The 23,788-nt window shown below is 40.9% G+C and overlaps 1 protein-coding gene across 1 annotated transcript in view; it reads left to right on the forward strand.

Moving 5' to 3' along the window:
• The first annotated feature begins 13,414 nt into the window (after positions 1 to 13,414).
• The window catches only part of LOC128373215 (GTPase IMAP family member 8-like), a 48,387-nt gene continuing 38,013 nt past the window's right edge, over positions 13,415 to 23,788 (forward strand). Inside the window, exons 1-2 of the mRNA XM_053333509.1 lie at positions 13,415 to 13,481; positions 15,537 to 16,150. Coding sequence (XP_053189484.1) covers positions 13,415 to 13,481; positions 15,537 to 16,150 — 681 coding nt within the window. The remainder of the gene's footprint in view (positions 13,482 to 15,536; positions 16,151 to 23,788) is intronic.

The raw sequence follows: 23,788 nt of genomic DNA on the forward strand, positions 1-23,788 counted from the left end.
AACAGTTATCAGACATTGTACAAAAAAGACAAACCTTTAATCTAGTCTTACATCAGTGCCTAGAATGTAATTTTAGTAATCCAACTAGAGTGTCATTAATGTTTGTTGAGGCTTTCCTTGATGATCTTAATGATTAGGTTAAATACCCTGCAGTTGGTACAGTTTGGGATGAGAAGCATGTGGAGCCTCTTCTGTGTCACTGCTGCTACAACTTGGGGCAAACTCCTGTTGGTTCCCATCTTCATGATCTGACGGGTCACCAGGTGAAGTGTCTGGTCACACAATGAAATATAACATTATTGCAACAGTTTCTTGTCTTTTTAATTGTGTTTCCATATAATATGACGTATTACATGCATTAATTGTTTAAAACTAAATAATGACACAAACTATACACACAGTACACAATATAAAATTAAATGGACTTTACTTGCTGAACTGCAGATCATGGGCCTTCATCTTCACCTCCACATTCATCACCATGTAAAGCTCCTGAGTAAATGCCTTCAAAGGAGGGCCAGACCCCCCTAGAGGGTCGGACTGAGGTCAATTTGGCAATCATTCATTTTATTATGTCTCCAGGAAGAAGATTACCAGGTGACGGTAAGGCTGACATTTCTGTATCCTCATTCGCATGCATCAGTGTTGTTTTGTATGAATCATTGCCAACACTGTCTGTGCCAGCATCTGTGCTTCAATAACAAGAATAGTGAGAAACCCTGAATGTGTGAAACTCCACAGGTTAGTATAACTCATATGAACCAAGACAACAGGACAAAGTGAAGCTATTGTAAACAAGGCTGGTATCTGCTTCTATACTTCAGAAATAAGTGTGGAAAAAGTTTCATGTCAAACAAGCATTCAAGTACTGCATTATTATCATAAAGCAAAAATATGGTTTATGATGCAGCTAGTAAATTTGTGAGGTAAATGAGGTGAATCAAAAAGGATTGTGAAGGATTAAGACAGAAACTGCTGTCAAAACAGGAATGAGGATGTAACTAGAAAAAAACAATAATTCTGTTTGTGTGTGTCTGGCAATAAATCAAGAATGTCTTTGTATTACATTCTGATGGTAAGTGGGGAAAACCAAGCTCAGTGCGTGACATTATTAGTTTCCTTGTACCTGCTGGGTGTGGTGTTGCAGACACCCAATTGTCTGCTTCATTGGTCCTGTGTGTATGCAGGCTGCTGTTTCCTCATTGAATCACTGATGAAAAATGACAGTTAAAGTTCACTCGTATCAAAGTACAAAGTCTGACTGGTCTAACGGGGAAAGTCAGTCAGGTCAGATGGTGTCATGTTACTCTTCAGGATGTGTTTACTCTCTGTAAAGGTTGTGATGTTTAAGTGTATAAAACTCATATAAAAGTCACTTGTTTCTGTCTATTAAACATTATAATAAAGACTTGAAGTCTGATTAATCTGAAACATCCGACTGTAAATTCACATGTGCACTTTGACTCACTTTCCTTCTATATATGTACATTTCCCCATCATAGACTAATACAGGATGATCTTATCTTAAAAGGCTGCAGGGGCGGATCTAGAAACTTATGAAACATATGATTGGTGGGTGTTCTCTAGTTATTACAGTTTTTCACAGTTGCTAACACCCAAAAAGCAAAAATTTGGCACAATTTGCACAACCTTCACTTCATGTACCAATTGCTCGACCCAAGTTGGCACTACTTCACACTCCCTTATCTGCATTAGAGTCTGACTTTCCTTCTTTACACTCTGATGTCAATTACAAATCACCTTGCTGTCAAAACACTACACACAATTTTCGGTTGTTGCACACAGTTCTCAAGTAAAATCTCAAAGCATCAACCTATAACACACAAATATTCAAAACACTACACACAATTTTCGGTTGTTGAACACACTTCTCAAATAAAATCTCAAAGCATCAAACTACAATACACAAATATTCAAATCTCTAAACTTTCAGGTCTGTTGAGCAATTTGCAATCAGGACTGCAGTATAAAAGTGCCTTGAGCCTCTGTTTTGTTTGGTGAACAATGGAGAACATTGGAGAGAACCAGAGAAGGAGAGAGGTAAGAGTGAGAGGAGGAGGAGGAGGAGGACAAGGGGAAGGAGGAGGACAGAGAGGAGAAGGAAGAAGAGGAGGTAGAGGAGGACGAGGAGGGGGTCAAAGGGGAGGAGGAGTAGGAGGTAGAGGAGCAGGAGGGGGACAAAGAGGGAGAAGAGGAGGAGGACAAGGAGAAGGAGGAGGAGGAGGAGAAAGAAGAAGGAGAGTTACCATCTCTAATGAGATACGGGCAACCGTGGTAGACCACGTTCTCAACCATGGTTTGAGCATGAGGGAGGCTGGCCAGAGGGTCCAACCCAACCTCAGCCGCTACACAGTTGCTGCCATCATAAGAACCTTCAGGGTGGAGAACAGGTACGAAATCTATTTGCCCTGTGTACTGTAATACTGTATATCAATAGAATACAGTGTGCTCACAGTATTTGCATTTTCGGCCATGAATCATCATGACATCCTCCACCATCATGCCCACCTAGGGGCCTATAATACTGCCCGTCTCCTTGCCTTCCTGGATGGCCTGCATGACCTGCTAATACCACCTGGTCGGATGGATGTCCCACATCGGATCCATTATATTGTCATCTGGGACAACGTCAGTTTCCATAGGGCTGCTCTAGTGCGTGGGTGGTTCCAGGACCACCCACGCTTTTCCACGCTATTTCTTCCACCTTACTCTCCTTTCCTTAATCCAATAGAGGAATTCTTTTCAGCATGGAGGTGGAAGGTGTATGAACGGAACCCACAGGGCCGGGCCCCACTGCTCCAGGCCATGGAGGAGGCTTGTGGCGACGTCAGTGTGGAGGCCTGTCAGGGCTTCATTCGCCACTCAAGGCGATTCTTCCAACGCTGCCTAGACAGGGAGCACATTGCCTGTGATGTCGATGAGGCCCTCTGGCCTGACAGGAACCGGAGGCATGATGGCTAATTTTTTTTTGTGAGGGGGGGACAGTTTACTGTACTGTACTGTTCTGTGTGTGCTAAAATAACTTTTTTTGGTTGCATATTTGTGTGCTGTTTTATGTTTGACTATACAAAAGTAGGCCTACAGACATTTTACAAAAGGAGAAAAGGCACATTTTCCAAAGTCATTGTCATTCATATGGTGTGTTCTGTTTCTATAATTGTGTTTTCAGTTTTGCACCTAAGTGTGCTGTAAATGCTTGGTAGTGTGCAGACAAATGCTTAGTTGTGTGTACTCAATGAATGGTATGTGTGTGTCATTTGAAAAAATGGCTGTGTGTACCAAATAAAAACACGAGTTCCATTTTGTGAACAGGTAAGAGATTTGATGGCAAAGAGTCGTCTTGCAAAGGGAGTGTCAGGTTTAGCATTTTGTGTGTGAGGTTTTCAGATCTGTGTGTTCAGTTTGAAAAAAGCTGTTATTGTTTTGAGAAACGGGTGTTAACAATTGTGAAAAACTGTATTATCGTTCCTATAAAGTAACAGCCTTTTTGCCCCCCTGAACGTGCCCCGAAACTCACCAAAGTTTGCATGCTAGTCAGACCCGGCGAAAAATTTGATATTTTATGGTTTGCATAAATGGGCGTGGCAAAATGGCTCTGTAGCGCCCCCTAGAAAATTAAAACAAGCGAGCCCCACCCCTGAGATTGTCCTACACAAACGAAATTCGGTACACATATGGAGAGAATGATTGCTCAATTCCAGGCTGAGAGAGAGAGGGAGATGAAAGAGGAAGAGATGGGTGAGGAGAGGAAGAGGGAGGAGGAGATGGAGGAGGAGAGGAAGAGGGAGGAGGAGAGGAAGAGGGAGGAGGAGATGGAGGAGGAGAGGAAGAGGGAGGAGGAGAGGAAGAGGGAGGAGGAGATGGAGGAGGAGAAGAAGAGGGAGGAGGAGAGGAAGAGGGAGGAGGAGATGGAGGAGGAGAGGAAGAGGGAGAAGGAGGAGAGAGATGCAGAGAGAAAGAGAGATAGAGAAGAGAGAGAAAGGGAGAAGGAGGAGATGGAGAAGGAGAGGAAGAGGGAGAAGGAGGAGATGGAGGAGAGAAAGAGTGAGAGAGAGGAGAGGGAGAAAGAGCGGAAGAGGAAGAGAGAGGAGAGTGAGAAAGAGCGGAAGAGGGAGAGAGAGGAGAGAGAGAAAGAGCGGAAGAGGGAGAAAGAGGAGAGAGAGAAAGAGCGGAAGAGGGAGAAAGAGGAGAGTGAGAAAGAGTGGAAGAGGGAGAGAGAGGAGAGGGAGGCAGAGAGGAAGAGAGAGAGAGAGGAGAGAGAAAGGCAGAAAACAAACATGATGAATGAATTAAAGGAACAGCAGGACAGAGAAGTCAAAGAGCAAAGAGAAAGGTTGCAGCGCAGACATGAGAATGATGCCAGAGAGCAAGCTGAGGGGTCTAATCCAGTATATTATCTGATGAAAGCTGGTCAAGCAATGGCTGAAGCTGGTAAAAAGATCCGTGGATATTTTGTAAACTTGGGAAAGGCAGTAGGGAGTGCTTTGAATAAGTAGTTCATCTAGAGAGGAACTCTCCAGAAGTCTCTACACACTCATTGATCTAAATGAATGATTCATTGTGTTTGTTGAGGTAGAACTTTCATATCACAGCTCTCATGTCTTCTTTTCCTCTTCACATGTTTAAGAGATATTTAGTGCAGGTTAACATTTGATAGTATTAAACACTGTCATTAAAATATTTGGTTATATTCTGCTTTAACCACTGAACTTGTTGATTTGTGTTCTGTAGAATCCATGAATAGAAGAAGTTCACATTCCTCTGATGGGTGATTACTTTTGATGTGGTGCCACCTAGTGGGTGTAAAATGAACATTGCCATCAGTATATATTTTTTTATTTCTTCTCTGCAGTCACTCTGGTTTACTTGTCTGTATTATAACTTTTCTTTTATTCACTTTTAGCATTTATTTAATAGACAATGTTTCTGATTGATGTCACCCAAGAACAAAGATGTCATTCTGTGTCAACTGAACTAATAAAGATGTGATATTGAGATCAACCTAATAAAAAGTTGAAATCCTGTTTTATTATTAAATCAAGAGTTCAGTTCTTTTTCAGGAACTATTGAATTAAATCTGGATACTCTGAAACAGTCCAATTCATTTTATTGCCTGAAGAAAAGGAAATAATAAACCTAATCTACCTCATATATTTATTGTTTTGTTTTTAAAGATACATTTTTTTGCCTTTATTTAGTCAGTGGCATAGAAGCCAACAGGAAACAGAGAGGAGAATGACCCGCAGCAAAGGTATGGAAATCGAACCAACGATACTGGCTTATAGAATATAAAACACTACCGACATACTCACACACACACACACACTAATAATTTCTATTTTTAACTATTATCCTGCATATTTAAAACAAAGCATGTTGGCTCTAGGACATGACCCAAAGAAGAAGTGATGTAATTATGGTCAACATCTCTTCATTTTTTTTGCTTGTTAGGGCCCAAGCACTACAGTGCGAAGGCCCTATTGTAATTGTACCGATTCTTATTATTAGGGCCCAAGCACTACAGTGCGAAGGCCCTATTGTATCTGTAGAAATTATTATTATTATTAAACATTTGATATTTTAAGGATCATGAAAATGGGCGAGAAAAAATGGCTCAATAGCGCCCCCTAGAAAATTAAAAAAAGCGAGCCCCACCCCTGAGATTGTCCAAGACAAACGAAATTCGGTACACATATGTATCGTGTAAAGACGCACTAAAAAGTCTCTTGGACCTATGCCCTCACTCCTACAGGAAGTCGGCCATTTTGTATCGAATCTGCGTTTTTGGCATCATTTTGGTGTTTTCCACGCCTCGTACTTTAACGAACTTGTCCTAGAGATTTAATCTGACCGACTTCAAATTCACTCAGAAACATCTTGAGACATTGGAGATGAAAAGTTATCAAAAACTTTCTGATTAGGGATCCGGTTTGGCCGTGGCGGCGCCGACAATTTCCTTCACCATTCGATCCTTCGCCATGAAATTTCAAACCCTCATAACTTGACTCAACATGGTCTGAGCTTTTCCAAATTTAATATGCTTGTTCAGCGTCCTGGTCTGAACACATGTACAGTCTCATATTTAGTGACAGTCATAGCGCCACCTACTGGCAACAGGAAGTCACTTGCTTCATTTGTTCATTAATTACTCCCATAATCTTAAGTATTTCCACCTGAAATTAACTCAGCTGAGACATAAGACCTTGGTGATGCTACATTCTGCAACTCGTGACCCATCATCAAATACCGTTGCCATGACAACACATTCAACGCCATGATAATACGATTACAGTTCTCAGGGGCAAAGGATGCGTCCACGGTAATGAAACTCAACACACACGTCTGGAGTGTGGTCATTTAACATCCTATATACTTCAATGGGATGGGCGTGGCTAAACGGCTCAATAGCGCCCCCTTGAATATTTCAAAATTGAACCTCAGCCTTCCCGATTGACATAGAAGAATGAAACTCGCTAGGTTTATGTATCATCTCCAGACGCACAAAAACGCCATTTGGACCCATACCCTAAGTCCAACAGGAAGTCGGCCATCTTGGGAAAAATGCTATATTTTGCTGAGTTTTTTGGTCATTTCCAGGCCTCATATTTGAACAAACTAGTCCTAGAGATTTCATCCCATCCACTTCAAATTGACACAGAATCATCTTGAGACATTGGAGATGAAAAGTTATCAACAGCTTTTTTATGACTTCTTCCTGTTGGGCGTGGCTGTGCAAACAATTTCGATGCTTCGCCATAAAGCAGGAAGTCTTTATAACTCCTACAGACATTGTCCCGTCTACACCAAATTCATTACGCATGTAGAGGGTCCCACCCTGAACACATCTATGCATCAATACTGCTTCATATACACAGCGCCACCTACTGGACACAGGAAGTCAGCCTCACATGACAAACATTATCCTATTTACATGAAATTTACAGGATGTGTTCTCCACATCACACACTGCAACATGACATGTAATTGGTGGGTGATCTCTAGCGCCACCTAGTGGACACATGCAATGTGCCTTAGCCCCATCACACAATGTTCATTACGAGCCCGGGTGCCAAGATGTCTACGTGCCCACTGTGTCTGCCGTGTAACTGCAGCATGCACCGGCATGCGCGTACGGGGCGGTGCGTGGGGGAGCTTGGGCAGCAGCTGCTTGCAGCTTTAATATTTATATTTTTTTTTAGAAATCTGTTTTCACTTTTACACTGAAGAGGTTTTTTTTCGGTATTTCTTTTAAAAGCCAAATTATATTGACCATGATTCAATTCATAAAAGCAATAAAAGTGGAAAACATCCAAGGGGGTGAATACTTTATAGGCACTGTATGTATGTATAGAGAAAATAGTTTTCACACTGAGAATGGGACCCACCAGCACAGGAAACTGATCTTATCAAATTCTACATTCCAGCCATGAGGGCAGCTTTTCTCAAAGGGGGTGGTACTGGATCTACACTCTAAATAATAATAAATGATACAGTATTGATGCCAAAACTGTTTATTTCTATGTCAGTAATTTCACAGTATGGTATACACTGTTCAAAAGTTGTGGGGGAAAAAATATAGTAACAATCCTCAATCCTGCCTGATATTAGTGCTTACAGTGTCTCTTAAGTTCACTTAAAGTACACTTAAATATTAAACAGTTATCAGACATTGTACAAAAAAGACAAACCTTTAATCTAGTCTTACATCAGTGCCTAGAATGTAATTTTAGTAATCCAACTAGAGTGTCATTAATGTTTGTTGAGGCTTTCCTTGATGATCTTAATGATTAGGTTAAATACCCTGCAGTTGGTACAGTTTGGGATGAGAAGCATGTGGAGCCTCTTCTGTGTCACTGCTGCTACAACTTGGGGCAAACTCCTGTTGGTTCCCATCTTCATGATCTGACGGGTCACCAGGTGAAGTGTCTGGTCACACAATGAAATATAACATTATTGCAACAGTTTCTTGTCTTTTTAATTGTGTTTCCATATAATATGACGTATTACATGCATTAATTGTTTAAAACTAAATAATGACACAAACTATACACACAGTACACAATATAAAATTAAATGGACTTTACTTGCTGAACTGCAGATCATGGGCCTTCATCTTCACCTCCACATTCATCACCATGTAAAGCTCCTGAGTAAATGCCTTCAAAGGAGGGCCAGACCCCCCTAGAGGGTCGGACTGAGGTCAATTTGGCAATCATTCATTTTATTATGTCTCCAGGAAGAAGATTACCAGGTGACGGTAAGGCTGACATTTCTGTATCCTCATTCGCATGCATCAGTGTTGTTTTGTATGAATCATTGCCAACACTGTCTGTGCCAGCATCTGTGCTTCAATAACAAGAATAGTGAGAAACCCTGAATGTGTGAAACTCCACAGGTTAGTATAACTCATATGAACCAAGACAACAGGACAAAGTCAAGCTATTGTAAACAAGGCTGGTATCTGCTTCTATACTTCAGAAATAAGTGTGGAAAACGTTTCATGTCAAACAAGCATTCAAGTACTGCATTATTATCATAAAGCAAAAATATGGTTTATGATGCAGCTAGTAAATTTGTGAGGTAAATGAGGTGAATCAAAAAGGATTGTGAAGGATTAAGACAGAAACTGCTGTCAAAACAGGAATGAGGATGTAACTAGAAAAAAACAATAATTCTGTTTGTGTGTGTCTGGCAATAAATCAAGAATGTCTTTGTATTACATTCTGATGGTAAGTGGGGAAAACCAAGCTCAGTGCGTGACATTATTAGTTTCCTTGTACCTGCTGGGTGTGGTGTTGCAGACACCCAATTTTCTTCTTCATTGGTCCTGTGTGTATGCAGGCTGCTGTTTCCTCATTGAATCACTGATGAAAAATGACAGTTAAAGTTCACTCGTATCAAAGTACAAAGTCTGACTGGTCTAACGGGGAAAGTCAGTCAGGTCAGATGGTGTCATGTTACTCTTCAGGATGTGTTTACTCTCTGTAAAGGTTGTGATGTTTCAGTGTATAAAACTCATATAAAACTCACTTGCTTCTGTCTATTAAACTTTATAATAAAGACTTGAAGTCTGATTAATCTGAAACATCCGACTGTAAATTCACATGTGGACTTTGAAAAAAAAGAAGAATGATTAAATCTTTTATTTAATCCTAAATTCTAAGAATTTATTGTACACTTAAAATAAATAGACTGCTGATTTTTTTTTTTTTTTTTCATTTTATCATTTTATAGTTTTCCATTTAAAAGGATAATTACCGTTAGTTCTTTTTATGGCGGGTGGGTTATATTTGGGGCTGTGACTTTCATTATATTCACATTTAATTATTTATTTTATATACATATTTTATGAATTAATTAATTTAATTGTTTAATTCAAATTCTATTTCATTTCATTTATTTATTTTTATAATTATTTATGTATTTTTTTACTTTTGTTTTCTATTATTATTTTATCTTAGTTGGTTCTTTATGTAAATATGTATATATGCCTATTATGCAAATTTGGAATTTAATTTATTATTATTTCTATTTGTTTTTGTATTATCTTCTCTTCTGCATTTTGTATATTTATACCTTTCCTTAAAACAAAATAAATGAAGGGTTAGGGTTAATGAAGATTTCTAAAAGCGCAGCAACAGTTCAACGAGTCCAGACCTCTCCTTCCTTCCTCTCTCTCCTCTCCTTCCTTTCTCTCTCTCTCCTTCCTCTCTCTCTCTCTCCTTCCTCTCTCTCTCTCTCCTTCCTCTCTCTCCTCTCTCCTTCCTCTCTCTCCTCTCCTTCCTCTCTCTCTCCTCTCCTTCCTTTCTCTCTCTCTCCTTCCTCTCTCTCCTCTCCTTCCTTCCTCTCTCTCCTCTCCTTCCTTTCTCTCTCTCTCCTTCCTCTCTCTCTCTCTCCTTCCTCTCTCTCTCTCTCCTTCCTCTCTCTCCTCTCTCCTTCCTCTCTCTCCTCTCCTTCCTCTCTCTCTCCTCTCCTTCCTTTCTCTCTCTCTCTCCTTCCTCTCTCTCTCTCTCCTTCCTCTCTCTCCTCTCTCCTTCCTCTCTCTCCTCTCCTTCCTCTCTCTCTCCTCTCCTTCCTTTCTCTCTCTCTCTCCTTCCTTTCTCTCTCCTCTCCTTCCTTTCTCTCTACTCTCCGTCCTCTCTCTCTCCTCTCCTTCCTTTCTCTCTCCTCTCCTTCCTCTCCTTCCTCTCTCTCCTCTCCTTCCTCTCTCTCCTCTCCTTCCTTTCTCTCTACTCTCCTTCCTTTCTCTTTCCTCTCCGTCCTCTCTCTCTCCTCTCCTTCCTCTCTCTCCTCTCCTTCCTTTCTCTCCTCTCCTTCCTCTCCTTCCTCTCTCTCCTCTCCTTCCTCTCCTTCCTCTCTCTCTCCTCTCCTTCCACTCTCTCTCCTCTCCTTCCTCTCTCTCCTCTCCTTCCTTTCTCTCTCTCTCCTTCCTCTCTCTCTCTCCTTCCTCTCTCTCCTCTCCTTCCTCTCCTTCCTCTCTCTCCTCTCCTTCCTCTCCTTCCTCTCTCTCCTGTCCTTCCTCTTTCTCCTTTCTCTCTCTCTCTCCTTCCTCTCTCCTCTCCTTCCTTTCTCTCTCTCTCTCTCTCCTTCCTCTCTCTCCTCTCCTTTCTCTCTCTCCTCTCCTTCCTCTCTCTCTCCTCTCCTTCCTTTCTCTCTCTCTCTCTCTCCTTCCTCTCTCTCCTTTCTCTCTCTCTCTCCTTCCTCTCTCTCCTCTCCTTCCTTTCTCTCTCTCCTCTCCTTCCTCTCCTTCCTCTCTCCTCTCCTTCCTCTCTCTCCTCTCCTTCCTCTCTCTCCTCTCCTTCCTCTCCTTCCTTTCTCTCTCTCCTCTCCTTCCTCTCCTTCCTCTCTCCTCTCCTTCCTTTCTCTCTCTCTCTCTCTCTCTCCTTCCTCTCTCTCCTCTCCTTCCTCTCTCTCCTCTCCTTCCTCTCTCTCCTCTCCTTCCTCTCTCTCCTTTCTCTCTCTCTCTGCTTCCTCTCTCTCCTCTCCTTCCTTTCTCTCTCTCCTCTCCTTCCTCTCCTTCCTCTCTCTCCTCTCCTTCCTCTCTCTCCTCTCCTTCCTCTCTCTCTCTCCTTCCTCTCTCTCCTTTCTCTCTCTCTCTCCTTCCTCTCTCTCCTCTCCTTCCTTTCTCTCTCTCCTCTCCTTCCTCTCCTTCCTCTCTCTCCTCTCCTTCCTCTCTCTCCTCTCCTTCCTCTCTCTCCTCTCCTTCCTCTCCTTCCTTTCTCTCTCTCCTCTCCTTCCTCTCCTTCCTCTCTCCTCTCCTTCCTTTCTCTCTCTCTCTCTCTCTCTCTCCTTCCTCTCTCTCCTCTCCTTCCTCTCTCTCCTCTCCTTCCTCTCTCTCCTCTCCTTCCTCTCTCTCCTTTCTCTCTCTCTCTGCTTCCTCTCTCTCCTCTCCTTCCTTTCTCTCTCTCCTCTCCTTCCTCTCCTTCCTCTCTCTCCTCTCCTTCCTCTCTCTCCTCTCCTTCCTCTCTCTCCTCTCCTTCCTCTCCTTCCTCTCTCTCTCTCCTTCCTCTCTCTCCTCTCCTTCCTTTCTCTCTCTCCTCTCCTTCCTCTCCTTCCTCTCTCTCCTCTCCTTCCTCTCTCTCCTCTCCTTCCTCTCTCTCCTCTCCTTCCTCTCCTTCCTCTCTCTCCTCTCCTTTCTCTCTCTCCTCTCCTTCCTCTCCTTCCTCTCTCTCCTCTCCTTCCTCTCCTTCCTCTCCTTCCTCTCTCTCCTCTCCTTCCTCTCTCTCCTCTCCTTCCTTTCTCTCCTCTCCTTCCTCTCTCTCCTCTCTCTCTCCTCTCTCTCCTCTCTCTCCTCTCCTTCCTTTCTCTCTCCTCTCCTTCCTCTCCTTCCTCTCTCTCCTCTCCTTCCTCTGTCTCTCCTCCTCTTCCTCTGTCTCTCCTCTCTCTCCTCTCCTTCCTCTGTCTCTCCTCCTCTTCCTCTGTCTCTCCTCTCTACTCCAACCGGTCCAGGCAGATGTTCTCCCACTCTGAGTCTGGTTCTGAGGGTTCTTCCTGTTAAAAGATGTTCTCCCACTCTGAGTCTGGTTCTGAGGGTTCTTCCTGTTAAAAGATGTTCTCCCACTCTGAGTCTGGTTCTGAGGGTTAGGGCTCTATGTGGAAAGAGCCTTCACATGACTCTGTTGTGATTTGGAGCTTTATAAATAAAGATTGATTGATTGATTGATCTGGACCATGAACGACTCCCAGCTAGTTAAACAAGCAGAGGATGAACTTCCTGCATCAGTGGTTCACTGTGTGTAGATACTCTCTCTCTCTCTCACACACACACACACACACACACACACACACACACACACACAGAGACACACACACACACACACACACACACACACACACACACACACACATACACACACAGCTCTGCTGCCACCTGCTGGAGCTGATCGACAGGTGAGACTTTCAGAGAGCAGCTGTTGTTTAGCGTCACCATGACAACAGAAACACACAAATCAACATAAACATGAACTGAAAATATCATCATAAAAATAACTGCAGATTAATATTCAGCTGATCACATGACCATCAATAACCTTATTTACTGACATGAAGAGATATGAAGTTATTACACACACACATACCTGTTTTACTACCTCGTGGGGACCCTGACCGGGTTCCAGCCTTTCTAAAGGTCCCCACACTGCAGTACCACGTGTGACCTCTGGGGTTCACCAACCTTGTGGGGACCAGTCCTATCAGGAGGCTGTTTGCTCGTTCCCATGGAAACCAGGAGTCGGTCCCCACCAGGATAGGAAAACAAACACACACACACACTTCCTGTTTCTGATGCAGCTGCTATTAAAATCAACAGTCTGCGTCCTGATTGGCTCATTCAGTGTTTGTGATGTTGAACTGATTCTGATTGGTTCAATGATCATAAAACACTGAAATATAACCTGTTTATGAGTCATGATGCTTCTTTACATTCCTGTGGAGGGAGGACACACACACACACACACACACACACACACACACACACACCTAGACACAAACACTTGTACATTCCTGTACTGATCTATGAGGGTTCACCTCAGCTGCTCTCATGCAGCCTGCAGTCCAGAGTCAGGGTGTGTGGGTGGGTGGGTGTGTGTGAGAGAGAGTGTGTGGGTGTGTGTGAGAGAGAGTGTGTGTGTGTGGGTGTGTGTGTGTGTCTCAGACCTGTGTGACAGGTCGACCCTGCAGACACTCCTGTAGAGACGAGCACATCTCCCTCCCTCCCTGTCAGTCTGAGCATGCTCACCTGCAGTTACCTGGGTTACCTGCAGACACACCCTGAGAGGGGAGGGGGGGGGGGGGGTACCTGCAGACACACCTGTCCCTGAGGGGGGGGGGTGTGTTCACCTGCAGAGAGTATAACAGCAGCAGCTTCCCTCCGAACTCTCAGTCTGACTCTGAAATGGCAAACTTCCTGTCCAACGCGCTGGGGAGCGACGGCATCGCCAAGATGGCCGGAGAGAAAGTCGGTGAGTGTGTTTCATCTATACTAATAATAAATACATATACACATACATATATATATATTATATATTATACATATACATATATATATATATATATATATATATGTGTATATGTATGTATATCTACTAGTTAAGGTCAGCGAGCAGCAGCATCAGAGTGATGTCACTGATCAGAGAAACATTTTGACTATTTTAAACGTTAATAAAAGCAGAAACAACTCAGAATTTACTGTTGAATCGTTTTAACAGCGTCTGCAGAACTTCTCTTTATGAATAATTATTATTAATATAATAATTATTATAATAATTATAATAATTACCTTCAGGCTGTTTGCAGGGTTCGGCTTCACATCACATGACTCACTTTAATTACAATATGAACGTTAACTCCACCCGTCTACTGCTGCAGGGAGAACGTTAACTCCACCCGTCTACTGCTGCAGGGAGAACGTTAACTCCACCCGTCTACTGCTGCAGGGAGAACGAATCAAACGCTCAGAACCTGAAAACAGATTCAGCTCATTACAGAACTTCATGTCAAAAGATACGAAGAATGATAATAATAATAATAATAATAATAATAATAATAATAATAATAATAATAATAATAATAATGATAATAATAATAATAATAATAATAATAATGATAATGATATTTTCCTTATAGTCAAACATGGTTCATATAAACTTGAACAGATATAAACTATAATGTTGTTGTTGTTATTTAAAGAGATTCATAACTGACTCTTTAAATATGTTTTTATCACTGATGTTTAGTCTCCACGAGGTTCAGTTTAAATTTAAACGTATGAATAACTTCACACATTCTGTTTTTGTGGACCCAGCATCAAATTTCTGCTTTTAATCCATTTAGAGAGAATATATTAGAGGAGTATGGTAAAAATGTCTAAGTGGTGTAACCATAAAAACTTTGTACCAAATAATTCAACTTGCTTAAAAACAGTAAATAGTCAATAAAACACCTTCCTTCCTTCCTTCCTTCCTTCCTTCCTTCCTTCCTACCTAACACCATATCAACTAGTTCGGCATGATCTTACATCCTTCCTTCCTTCCTTCCTTCCTTCCTTCCTTCCTACCTAACACCATATCAATTAGTTTGGCATGATCTTACATCCTTCCTTCCTTCCTTCCTTCCTACCTAACACCATATCAACTAGTTTGGCATGATCTTACATCCTTCCTTCCTTCCTTCCTTCCTTCCTACTTTCCTTCCTTCCTTCCTACCTACCTTCCTTCCTTCCTTCCTACCTAACACCATATCAACTAGTTCGGCATGATCTTACATCCTTCCTTCCTTCCTTCCTTCCTTCCTTCCTACCTAACACCATATCAACTAGTGTGGCATGATCTTACATCCTTCCTTCCTTCCTTCCTTCCTTCCTTCCTACCTAACACCATATCAACTAGTTTGGCATGATCTTACATTATAACTTTTATATTAAATAAAGCTAATGGAATACTATTGTTCTAAATATTACATTTCATCTGGTTACCATGGAGATCAGGAAACATTTACATGTTTTAAATGAAGTCATTATTAGTATAAGTCCACTTGGACAGTGATTCCAATCAACAAAGTCCTGATGCTGCAGAAAAGATGTGACTTTAAATATAGTTTACCATGAACCTCCTGAGTATCCACTGTAGTTGTCATAAAATGAATGTATCACTAACAGTGTCAGTGTAGAGGTTTTTATAGGACTGAAGGTTAACAGCATTTACCGTTTATCATCATATGGCTGTCACGTTATGTTCAGACCAATGACAGAAAGTTCAGCCCTGCAGAGACCAGAGTGAACGCCCATCAGGAGATAAGAAGTCTGAACTTATTACAACATTCAGAAAAGATTAGCCATTCATTTTCAAAAGAGACGTCCAACACAGAGATCATTTGGTCTTCTCAGATATTCATCATGTGTGCTGCAACCTCTACAGGTACTTTTTATAAGAATTCAGTTGTAATGTTTGTAATGTTAAACATGATGTTAATGTAATGTCCCTGTGTGTTTCTGTGTGTTTCTGTGTGTTTGTCTGCAGGTTCTGATGAGTGGAGGATTGTTCTGGTTGGGAAGACGGGAGTGGGGAAGAGTTCAACAGGAAACACCATCTTAGGTGATGAAGTGTTTGAATCCGAACTAGATGCAGACTCTGTCACATCAGAGTGCAAGAAAGAAAGAAGAGAGATTGAAGGGCGAAAGGTTTCAGTCATCGATACTCCAGGACTGTTTGACACAACTTTAACCAATGAAGATGCCTGGAAGATGATCAGGGAGTGCATGGCTTTGTCTTCTCCTGGTCCACATGCCTTCCTGGTGGTTCTCCAGCTGGGCAGATTCACAGAGGAGGAGAGACAAACAGTGAGACTGATTCAACAAACGTTTGGTGAAGATGCACCTAAATACACAATGATACTGTTCACTCATGGAGACAGACTGAAGAAACAAACCATTGAAGAGTTTCTCTCAAAGAGCGAGGACTTGAGCGACATCATCAAGAAGTGTGACGGCCGTTATCACGTCTTCAACAACGATGCTGACGACCGGTCACAAGTCAGTCAGCTTCTGGATAAAGTAGAGAAGATGATTCAGGACAATGGAGGGTCACACTACACCACAGAAATGTTCGAGAAAGCTGAAGAAGCCATCGAGAAGGTGAAAGAACGAATCCTGAAAGAGCGTGAGGCCGAGAGGAACAAAGAGCTGGAAGAACTGAAGACCAAACACAACAATGACATGTTGGCTGCAATGAAGGAAATGATGAAAGAAATGTATGAGAAGCAGGCAAGGTCTGAAGCTGAAATACAGGCACTGAAATCTCAATTCCAGGGATCTCAATCTCAACAGCGCTGTCCGATCCTTTAAAGAGCTGTACTTACCTGCTGCAAAAGTTTAGATAACAATCAGTGCTGAGTGCAATCAGAGGATCAAGTTGGTTCCTTTTTGGTCTCTTTGATTTGTTGTAGAACTGTGATATAAAAGTTGCTTTAGATCATCTGTCAGCATTTAAACTCAAGTGATGCCTGTATTTCACTGGTTGGCAAAATATGAAATTTTAATATAACACAGATTTAATTCATGTTGTATCCACTTTGAAATAAATGTTGTCTAATGCTGTTGTTTGTTTCATATTTGAACTTTTCAATAAATAAATTACTTCATTTGTCCCCAAAAGCACATGAACATGAACACATCATATTAATATAAAAACACAAAGCACATGAACATGAACACATCATATTAATATAAAAACACAAAGACATGAACATGAACACATCATATTAATATAAAAACACAAAGACATGAACATGAACACATCATATTAATATTAAAACACAAAGACATGAACATGAACACATCATATTAATATTAAAACACAAAGACATGAACATGAACACATCATATTAACATTAAAACACAAAGACATGAACATGAACACATCATATTAATATAAAAACACAAAGACAGCAGAGTTCACAGATTAAAACTATTTAAAATGTTCCAGCTGCAGTCAAACCAACATCCAGTCACATAGAGACAGATTACCCATCTGCTTATGTCACTCACCTTTATCTAAGTGTGAGTGCTGATTGTTCTTAAAACTTTAAAAAGGTCAGACTTAAAATCTCACTGAGTCAACTATAGATCAAACTCACAACCTCCAAACTTTGAGTCATTTGATCAGAAACACTGACTGTAAAATTGTGGTGAATTTTAACTTACTCACTTAATTTATCTCCCATTCTGTAACAAGACCCATCAGTCCAATATTCTAAATCTGGCTCCCGGAGTGGGAGTGCTTGTAGGTCTGATCGAAGTTTAGAATATTTTTCTGCTTCTACTACACAGTCATGCGGCTCCCCATCATCAGGAGTCGGCAAAGTGTCGGCCGGGTTAATCGTATTACACCTGGCTAAAGTAACATCCTCTTGTTCTAAAAGCCTATGATAGTCTCTAATTCTAGGCATCGTCAAAGTGAACTTGCCATGGTTTAAGAGATTTCTCAGACTGTGATGGGTCACAATTGTCAATGGATAGCCCATTGTAAGGCCTGATGCTTTCTCATACATTCTATACTATACTATAACTCCTATCAGATCTCTATAGCATGGGGCAAGGCACATCTCCACTTCTGAATAAGCAGAAGAATAATATGCAATAGGTTGGGGGCTAGTCCCCGTACCCGTGGGTTGAGCAAGAACAGCACAGGCATGCTTGCCCTCAGGAGATGACGAGACATACATCACAAAATTTTTAGAATAATCAGACAATGTCAATGCTGGTGCCTCTAACAATTTCTGTTTAATTGTCGCAAATGCCAGGTGACCTTCTTGTGTCCAAATGAGATTACAATGCAATTGACTGCTTCCAGTGTCTTTTAATCATAGCTCTCAGGGGCCCTGTGAGTTCTGTGTAATTCTCAATCCATGCCGAACTATAACCTTTAATCCCCAAGAATTTCATCATTTCTCTGACTGTCCTTGGTCTGGGTGCTTTCCTTATAGCTTCTGAATGTCAGAAATGCTTCGGTGTTGTATTGGGACCACAAGCTCTCTTGAACCTGTTCTGACATTTCTTCCATGAAGTTCCTGTCAGGTGTGACAGACAACATTGACTCATTTGTCATTTGTACAGTCTGTGGTTGACCAACTCCTTGTGCTGAGATCATAATTTTAATAAATTGCTGATCTTCACTTATCCAGACAGCTGGGTTTTCTTTTGTCGTTACAAAGATAGCCTCTTCTGATTCTGCCATCATTGCCCCAATATGCTTCTGTTCGTAATCTTCAGCAATCATTAGAGTCACATGAGGAATGCTCCCCTCGATTCTTATGTTCCTGGTTCAAATAACATCGTTATTTATCTTCATTGCAACACCTTGTCGGCCCAAGATTATACATCCTGTTATACAACTTGTTTCGGTTGGGTTTTCAGCCACTCATCTGGATCTGAGTTGGTGGGATCTTTGAAATACTGGAGCGTGCAGTGTAGTGCATATTCTGGTATCCTAGCTCCCGGTAAGTTTGCAGAGATGAACTTTCCCCACACTCTTGCTGGTTCAATCAGATCTTGACTGAGATTTCCAATCCAGTAGACCACTGGTGCTTCAGTTTCTGCTTTCATGGTCATTTGATGATCATATTCATGTGGCACTTCCACCAAACAGCCGTCTGGTGTGCATTTTATTGTACACTTCAATCTGCACAATGCATCTCTTCCAAGTAGTCCAATGGGGGTTTGTTCTGAAACAAGAATAGGTATTGTAGTTTTTTGATTCTTGTAGCGGAGCTCCACAGGTTTTGTGGAAGGTATCAGCTGTTTTATTCCCTCAAATCCGATTGTCCGAACGTACTTGCCAGACATAGGAAGGTATGTAGAATCATGAGGCCGGATACAGGTAAAAGTAGCTCCGCAATCTGCCATCAGTTTCAATGGACGATTGTTTACTTTTACCCAAATTGTTGGATCGTTTTCCGGTTTAGACACCACCAGCTGACACCCCCCTTTCGGGTTCTCTGGGCACTCCTAGAATCCTGGTGCCGGCCCCCTGTAAGGGTTTACCGGTCCCATTGGTGGCTGCTGTTGTTGCCATTGTTGTACTCGGGGTCCACGCTGTCTGAAGGCATATCCCCCTCTAGGGTTTCCTCCTCCTGGTCTCCCACAGTTGCGAGCTTGATGGCCCACTCTGCCGCAATTAAAGCATCGTGGCATGAAGGGGCCTGTATTCCCATTGCCTTTGTCACCTGGTCCAGTATCTCCTCTGTTTTCTCCTCTTCATCCCTGGGGTTGACCATAGACCGGTTGAGGATATTGAGGCTGAGTAGTGACCTGCGTGGCTGGTGTTAAGGGTGGCTGCGGTTGATTTGGCTGTGGCTGATACTGCATTACTGGTGCTTGCTTCTTCTCTTTGTTTTTGTGTCCTGTCAACTGTATTTGGTTGAGTTTTCTGAGTGTCTCTTGATCTTGCTCTTCTGGGCATGTTCTTTCTTGCGATGCAGTTCTTTTCTTCTCTGCTATTTTCTGCCTTTCTTCTGTTCTGTTTTGCATGTATTGACGAGCAATTGCAATGTTTTTATCACTTCTGGATCGAAGGTACCCTCTGGCGACCAGGGCTGGTCAATTTCTGCCCATCTTTTATTAAATTTTTTAGATTTGTTATCAATTCCCTGCACGAGGGGATTATTTTCTCTATCATCTCCACTGGGGTGGTAGCCTTTGCTGTACCTGCGCCCATTGCCACACACAGATTTTTATTTCTGAATTTCTTTATCATTTGTATGGGAAATTGGAAAGCGAAAGGTTCTGAACTTTTTACTTCACAAAGTAACCTTGTTGTAAATACTGAGCAATCCCCAAATTAGACAACAGACCACTTTTTCCCAAAAATTGTCTATTCAAACACACTTTTTGTAAATCCCAACAGACGATAATCCAACTAACTTTTCTTTGACTTTATTTACTTCAACCACACTTTTTGACTTAATTATTTTATTTATTAGTATGATTGAATTAAATGCTGCTCAGATTATGCACAAATCAGAAGTTGTCACAAATCAAAACCACTCATGTGTATTTTAAATTCAGTGCGAGTTGTGATATAATCCTGTTATACACAAGGCATGTGTACCATGTACAAATATATGCAAATATGAATTTGAATCCAACCGTATTAAAAATATGAATTTTAGTGTTGTTGAAGAAGGGCAATGGACACCAGTGTAGTTTACTTAATTAACCAATTAAATCAAAGATTTAAGTTGATTTTGAATTTATAATAAACAGCTCAGTGAAAGATGGTAAAGGTCCACTTCCACAATTCACAAATCCTACTTACACAAGTTAACCGATAATCAATTAATCAATTCCAATCAACTATCTTTTACCCACTATAAGCTAATAAACCAATGGGCCAACAGTGATAAACTAATAATAAATCAAGATGCTATCATTAGCTGATCCGTTATTACTAGGTCAAAGGCCAATCATTAATCAAAAATGCATCAAATTGGACAAATCAATTACTCATAAAAAGTCCAATCAATCAATGAATCAATCAATCAATTCGTCAATCAATCAATCAATCAATCAATCAATCATCATCAATTAATCAATCTTGCATATATTCAATTACTTTCAGTCAACCAAGTCAATCACGGAAATCAATTAATCCGCCACTCAGTCAATTGGTTACCAATCAATCAAAGCAATGTAACCATAAACAAATAATTATCAATCAATCCGCACATTTGACAACCAACATGTCAGTTTGTCATCAATCAATCACAACCATGAGTTCATCAACCAGGCAGTTTATCAATTAATCAATAAACTATCAATCATCAATTAATCATTCACACAGCTAATTAAACCTCAATCATACAAACAATTAAAGTAATCAAAGTAACCCAAACAAATAAACAACCAATAGAACACAACAAGTTTAGCAACAAGTATAACTCAACACATTAGCATTAGCATTATAACACATTAGCTAGCCATTCAATCAAACAATTTAAACAGTTCAATCATTCAACAGTTAACCATTATCAGCTACTCTTATCAATCACTCTAATTGACTTAACAATTCAGACAATCAACCAATCAATCAAAGCAATTATCATTAACCCAAACATTAGAATAATTCAAAAAAGTCAGTCTATAGTCAAGTCAGTCACATTAAATACTACAAAGATCAATCTTCACCTATTTATTCAAATTAACGTTTCTCTAGAATAAACAGCAACTACTAAATTTACTATCACCCGAACTAATTAACACTCCATCAAACCTCTAAAAATATTTACACAATCCTACAGACCTAAGTGTTTACAAACCACTGTTTTAATCTAATGATCAAGACAACCTTTCCAAAACCTCTACTAAAGATAAGAATAATAATGTCTTAATTATTATTATTATTATTATTATTATAATTATAAAAACAATCTTCAAAAACACTTTTACAAACAAGCTTTTTATAACCAAAGCAGCAAAAAGGAAAGATAGAGAGAGAGCGAGAAATGTTTGTGTATGTGTGTGTATATGTTCCTGACTACTCTGTCTAACAGAGCTCATCAATCACTCTTCTTATGGAGGAAGAGGATTGTTCTTGTCTAATTTATTTATATATATATATATATATATATATAAGTCCGTTCACTTACAGTGTACAGCTCATGCCTCCTTTTTATAAAGAAAGGAGATGTTTATTTACCATATAATCTTGGATAGGAAAGAATCAGAAAATGACAGGAAAAACAGCCTTCCTGTGTCTTGTAGCAGACTGCGCTTTGACTGTCACACGCAACTTTCCATCTGCGCTCTCTCTCTGCGCAGACCAGCGTCAGAGCCTTTTGAGTTCCAGCCTCAAGCCGTCTCAAGTTTATGGCTGACACAGAGCAGAACGTCAGAACGGATGAGTTTTGTTGTGAAGCCAAGAGCACAATCAAATCCACACAACTTCAGCAAGGCGAACCGATGAAACAAGTTTAATAAAACAGCCTTTCTATTGTATGTGCGTGCTTGTGTATATTAAGGAAGAATATCCCTCTGTTTATGTCAAGGCATGAGTGTGTGTGTGTGTGTGTGTGTGTGTGTGTGTGTGTGTGTGTGTGTGTGTCAGAGAGGGAGGGGGAGAGAGACTTTTTATACACAGCAGAGAATTAGCAGAACATTGATATCAATTAATAAAAATACGCCAACCTGCGTCGTCTTCAAACCTCGGTTTCATATATCTGCAGAAATCACCTGTCGTCTGCAGAAATCCTCACATTGTGTCCTCACAACACAAGATTAACTTCTATTAAACTTTACTCGAGCTATTTTCTTCTTTAAACCATTTCATTAGGACCTCTTTAGTGCTGATCAGGCATAAATCCTTTCCCCATACTTCAAATTTGGGCATGCGACTTCATAAAACACAGTAATCACTTTTAAATTTGCCTATAGGACTTTTGCCAAACTGCGCACGCTCTGACCTAAACTTAAATGCGACTTAATATATATTCATTTATCACTTTGGTATCCAAACTGCATATTCAGCATATGTCTTAAAACTGTTTACTTTTTGAGTCCAAACTGCGCATTTATTTCATTAAAATACAACTTCAAACTAATTCATAGATTCTCCTATGAATTTCTGAACTTGAGGTGTGCTCAAATGCACATACCTTCACAGTTCCATATCTCTCATATGTCTCTCATATTCTCATTTACTCTTATTTCTCTTATTTCTCCATGTGCATATTAATTAGGGCCCGAGCGCTGACCAGCACGAAGCCCTATTGTATCTGTCAAGATTATTCTTCTTCTCTCACGATGACAGCCTTTTTGCCCCCCTTAACGTGCCCCAAAACTCACCAAAGTTAGCATGCAAGCCAGACCCAGCGATAAATTTGATATTTTATGGTTTGTATAAATGGGCGTGGCAAAATGGCTCTCTAGCGCCCCCTGCAAAATCAATAAAATCGAGCCCCTCGCCACAGATTGACATAGAGAAACGAAACTTGGTACACATGTTCATCATGTCAAGACGCACCAAAAAGTCTCTTGGACACATACCCTAACACCAACAGGAAGTCGGCCATTTTGAATCAAATTATTGATTTTAATGCCGAATTTGGCATCATATTTGAGCGAACTAGTCCTAGAGATTTCATCCCATCCACTTCAAATTCACACAGAGTCATCTTGAGACATTGGAGATAAAAAGTTATCAAAAGCTTTTTGGGCCGTCATTCCTGGTTGCCGTGGTGACGCGGAGAATTTCGATGCTTCGCCATGAAATTTCAAACCCTCATAACTTGACTCCACATGGTCTGAGCTTTCCCAAATTTAATATGCTTGTTCAGCGTCTTGGTCTGAACACATGTACAGTCTCATATTTAGTGACAGTCATAGCGCCACCTAGTGGCGACAGGAAGTCACTTGCTTCATTTGTTCACTAATTACTCCCATAATCTTAAGTATTTACACCTGACATTGACTCAGCTGAGACATAAGACCTTGGTGATGCTACATTCTGCAACTCATGACCCATCATCAAATACCGTTGCCATGACAACACATTCAACGCCATGAAAATACGATTACAGTTTTCAGGGGCAAAGGATGCCTCCACGGTAACGAAACTCAACACACACGTCTGGAGTGGGGTCATTCAACATCCTATATACTTCAATGGGATGGGCGTGACTAAACGGCTCAATAGCGCCCCCTTGAATATTTCAAAATTGAACCTCAGCCTTCCCGATTGACATAGAAGAATGAAATTCGGTAGGTTTATGTATCATC

Source organism: Scomber japonicus, chromosome 14, assembly GCF_027409825.1.
Source record: "Scomber japonicus isolate fScoJap1 chromosome 14, fScoJap1.pri, whole genome shotgun sequence".
NCBI lineage: Eukaryota > Metazoa > Chordata > Actinopteri > Scombriformes > Scombridae > Scomber > Scomber japonicus.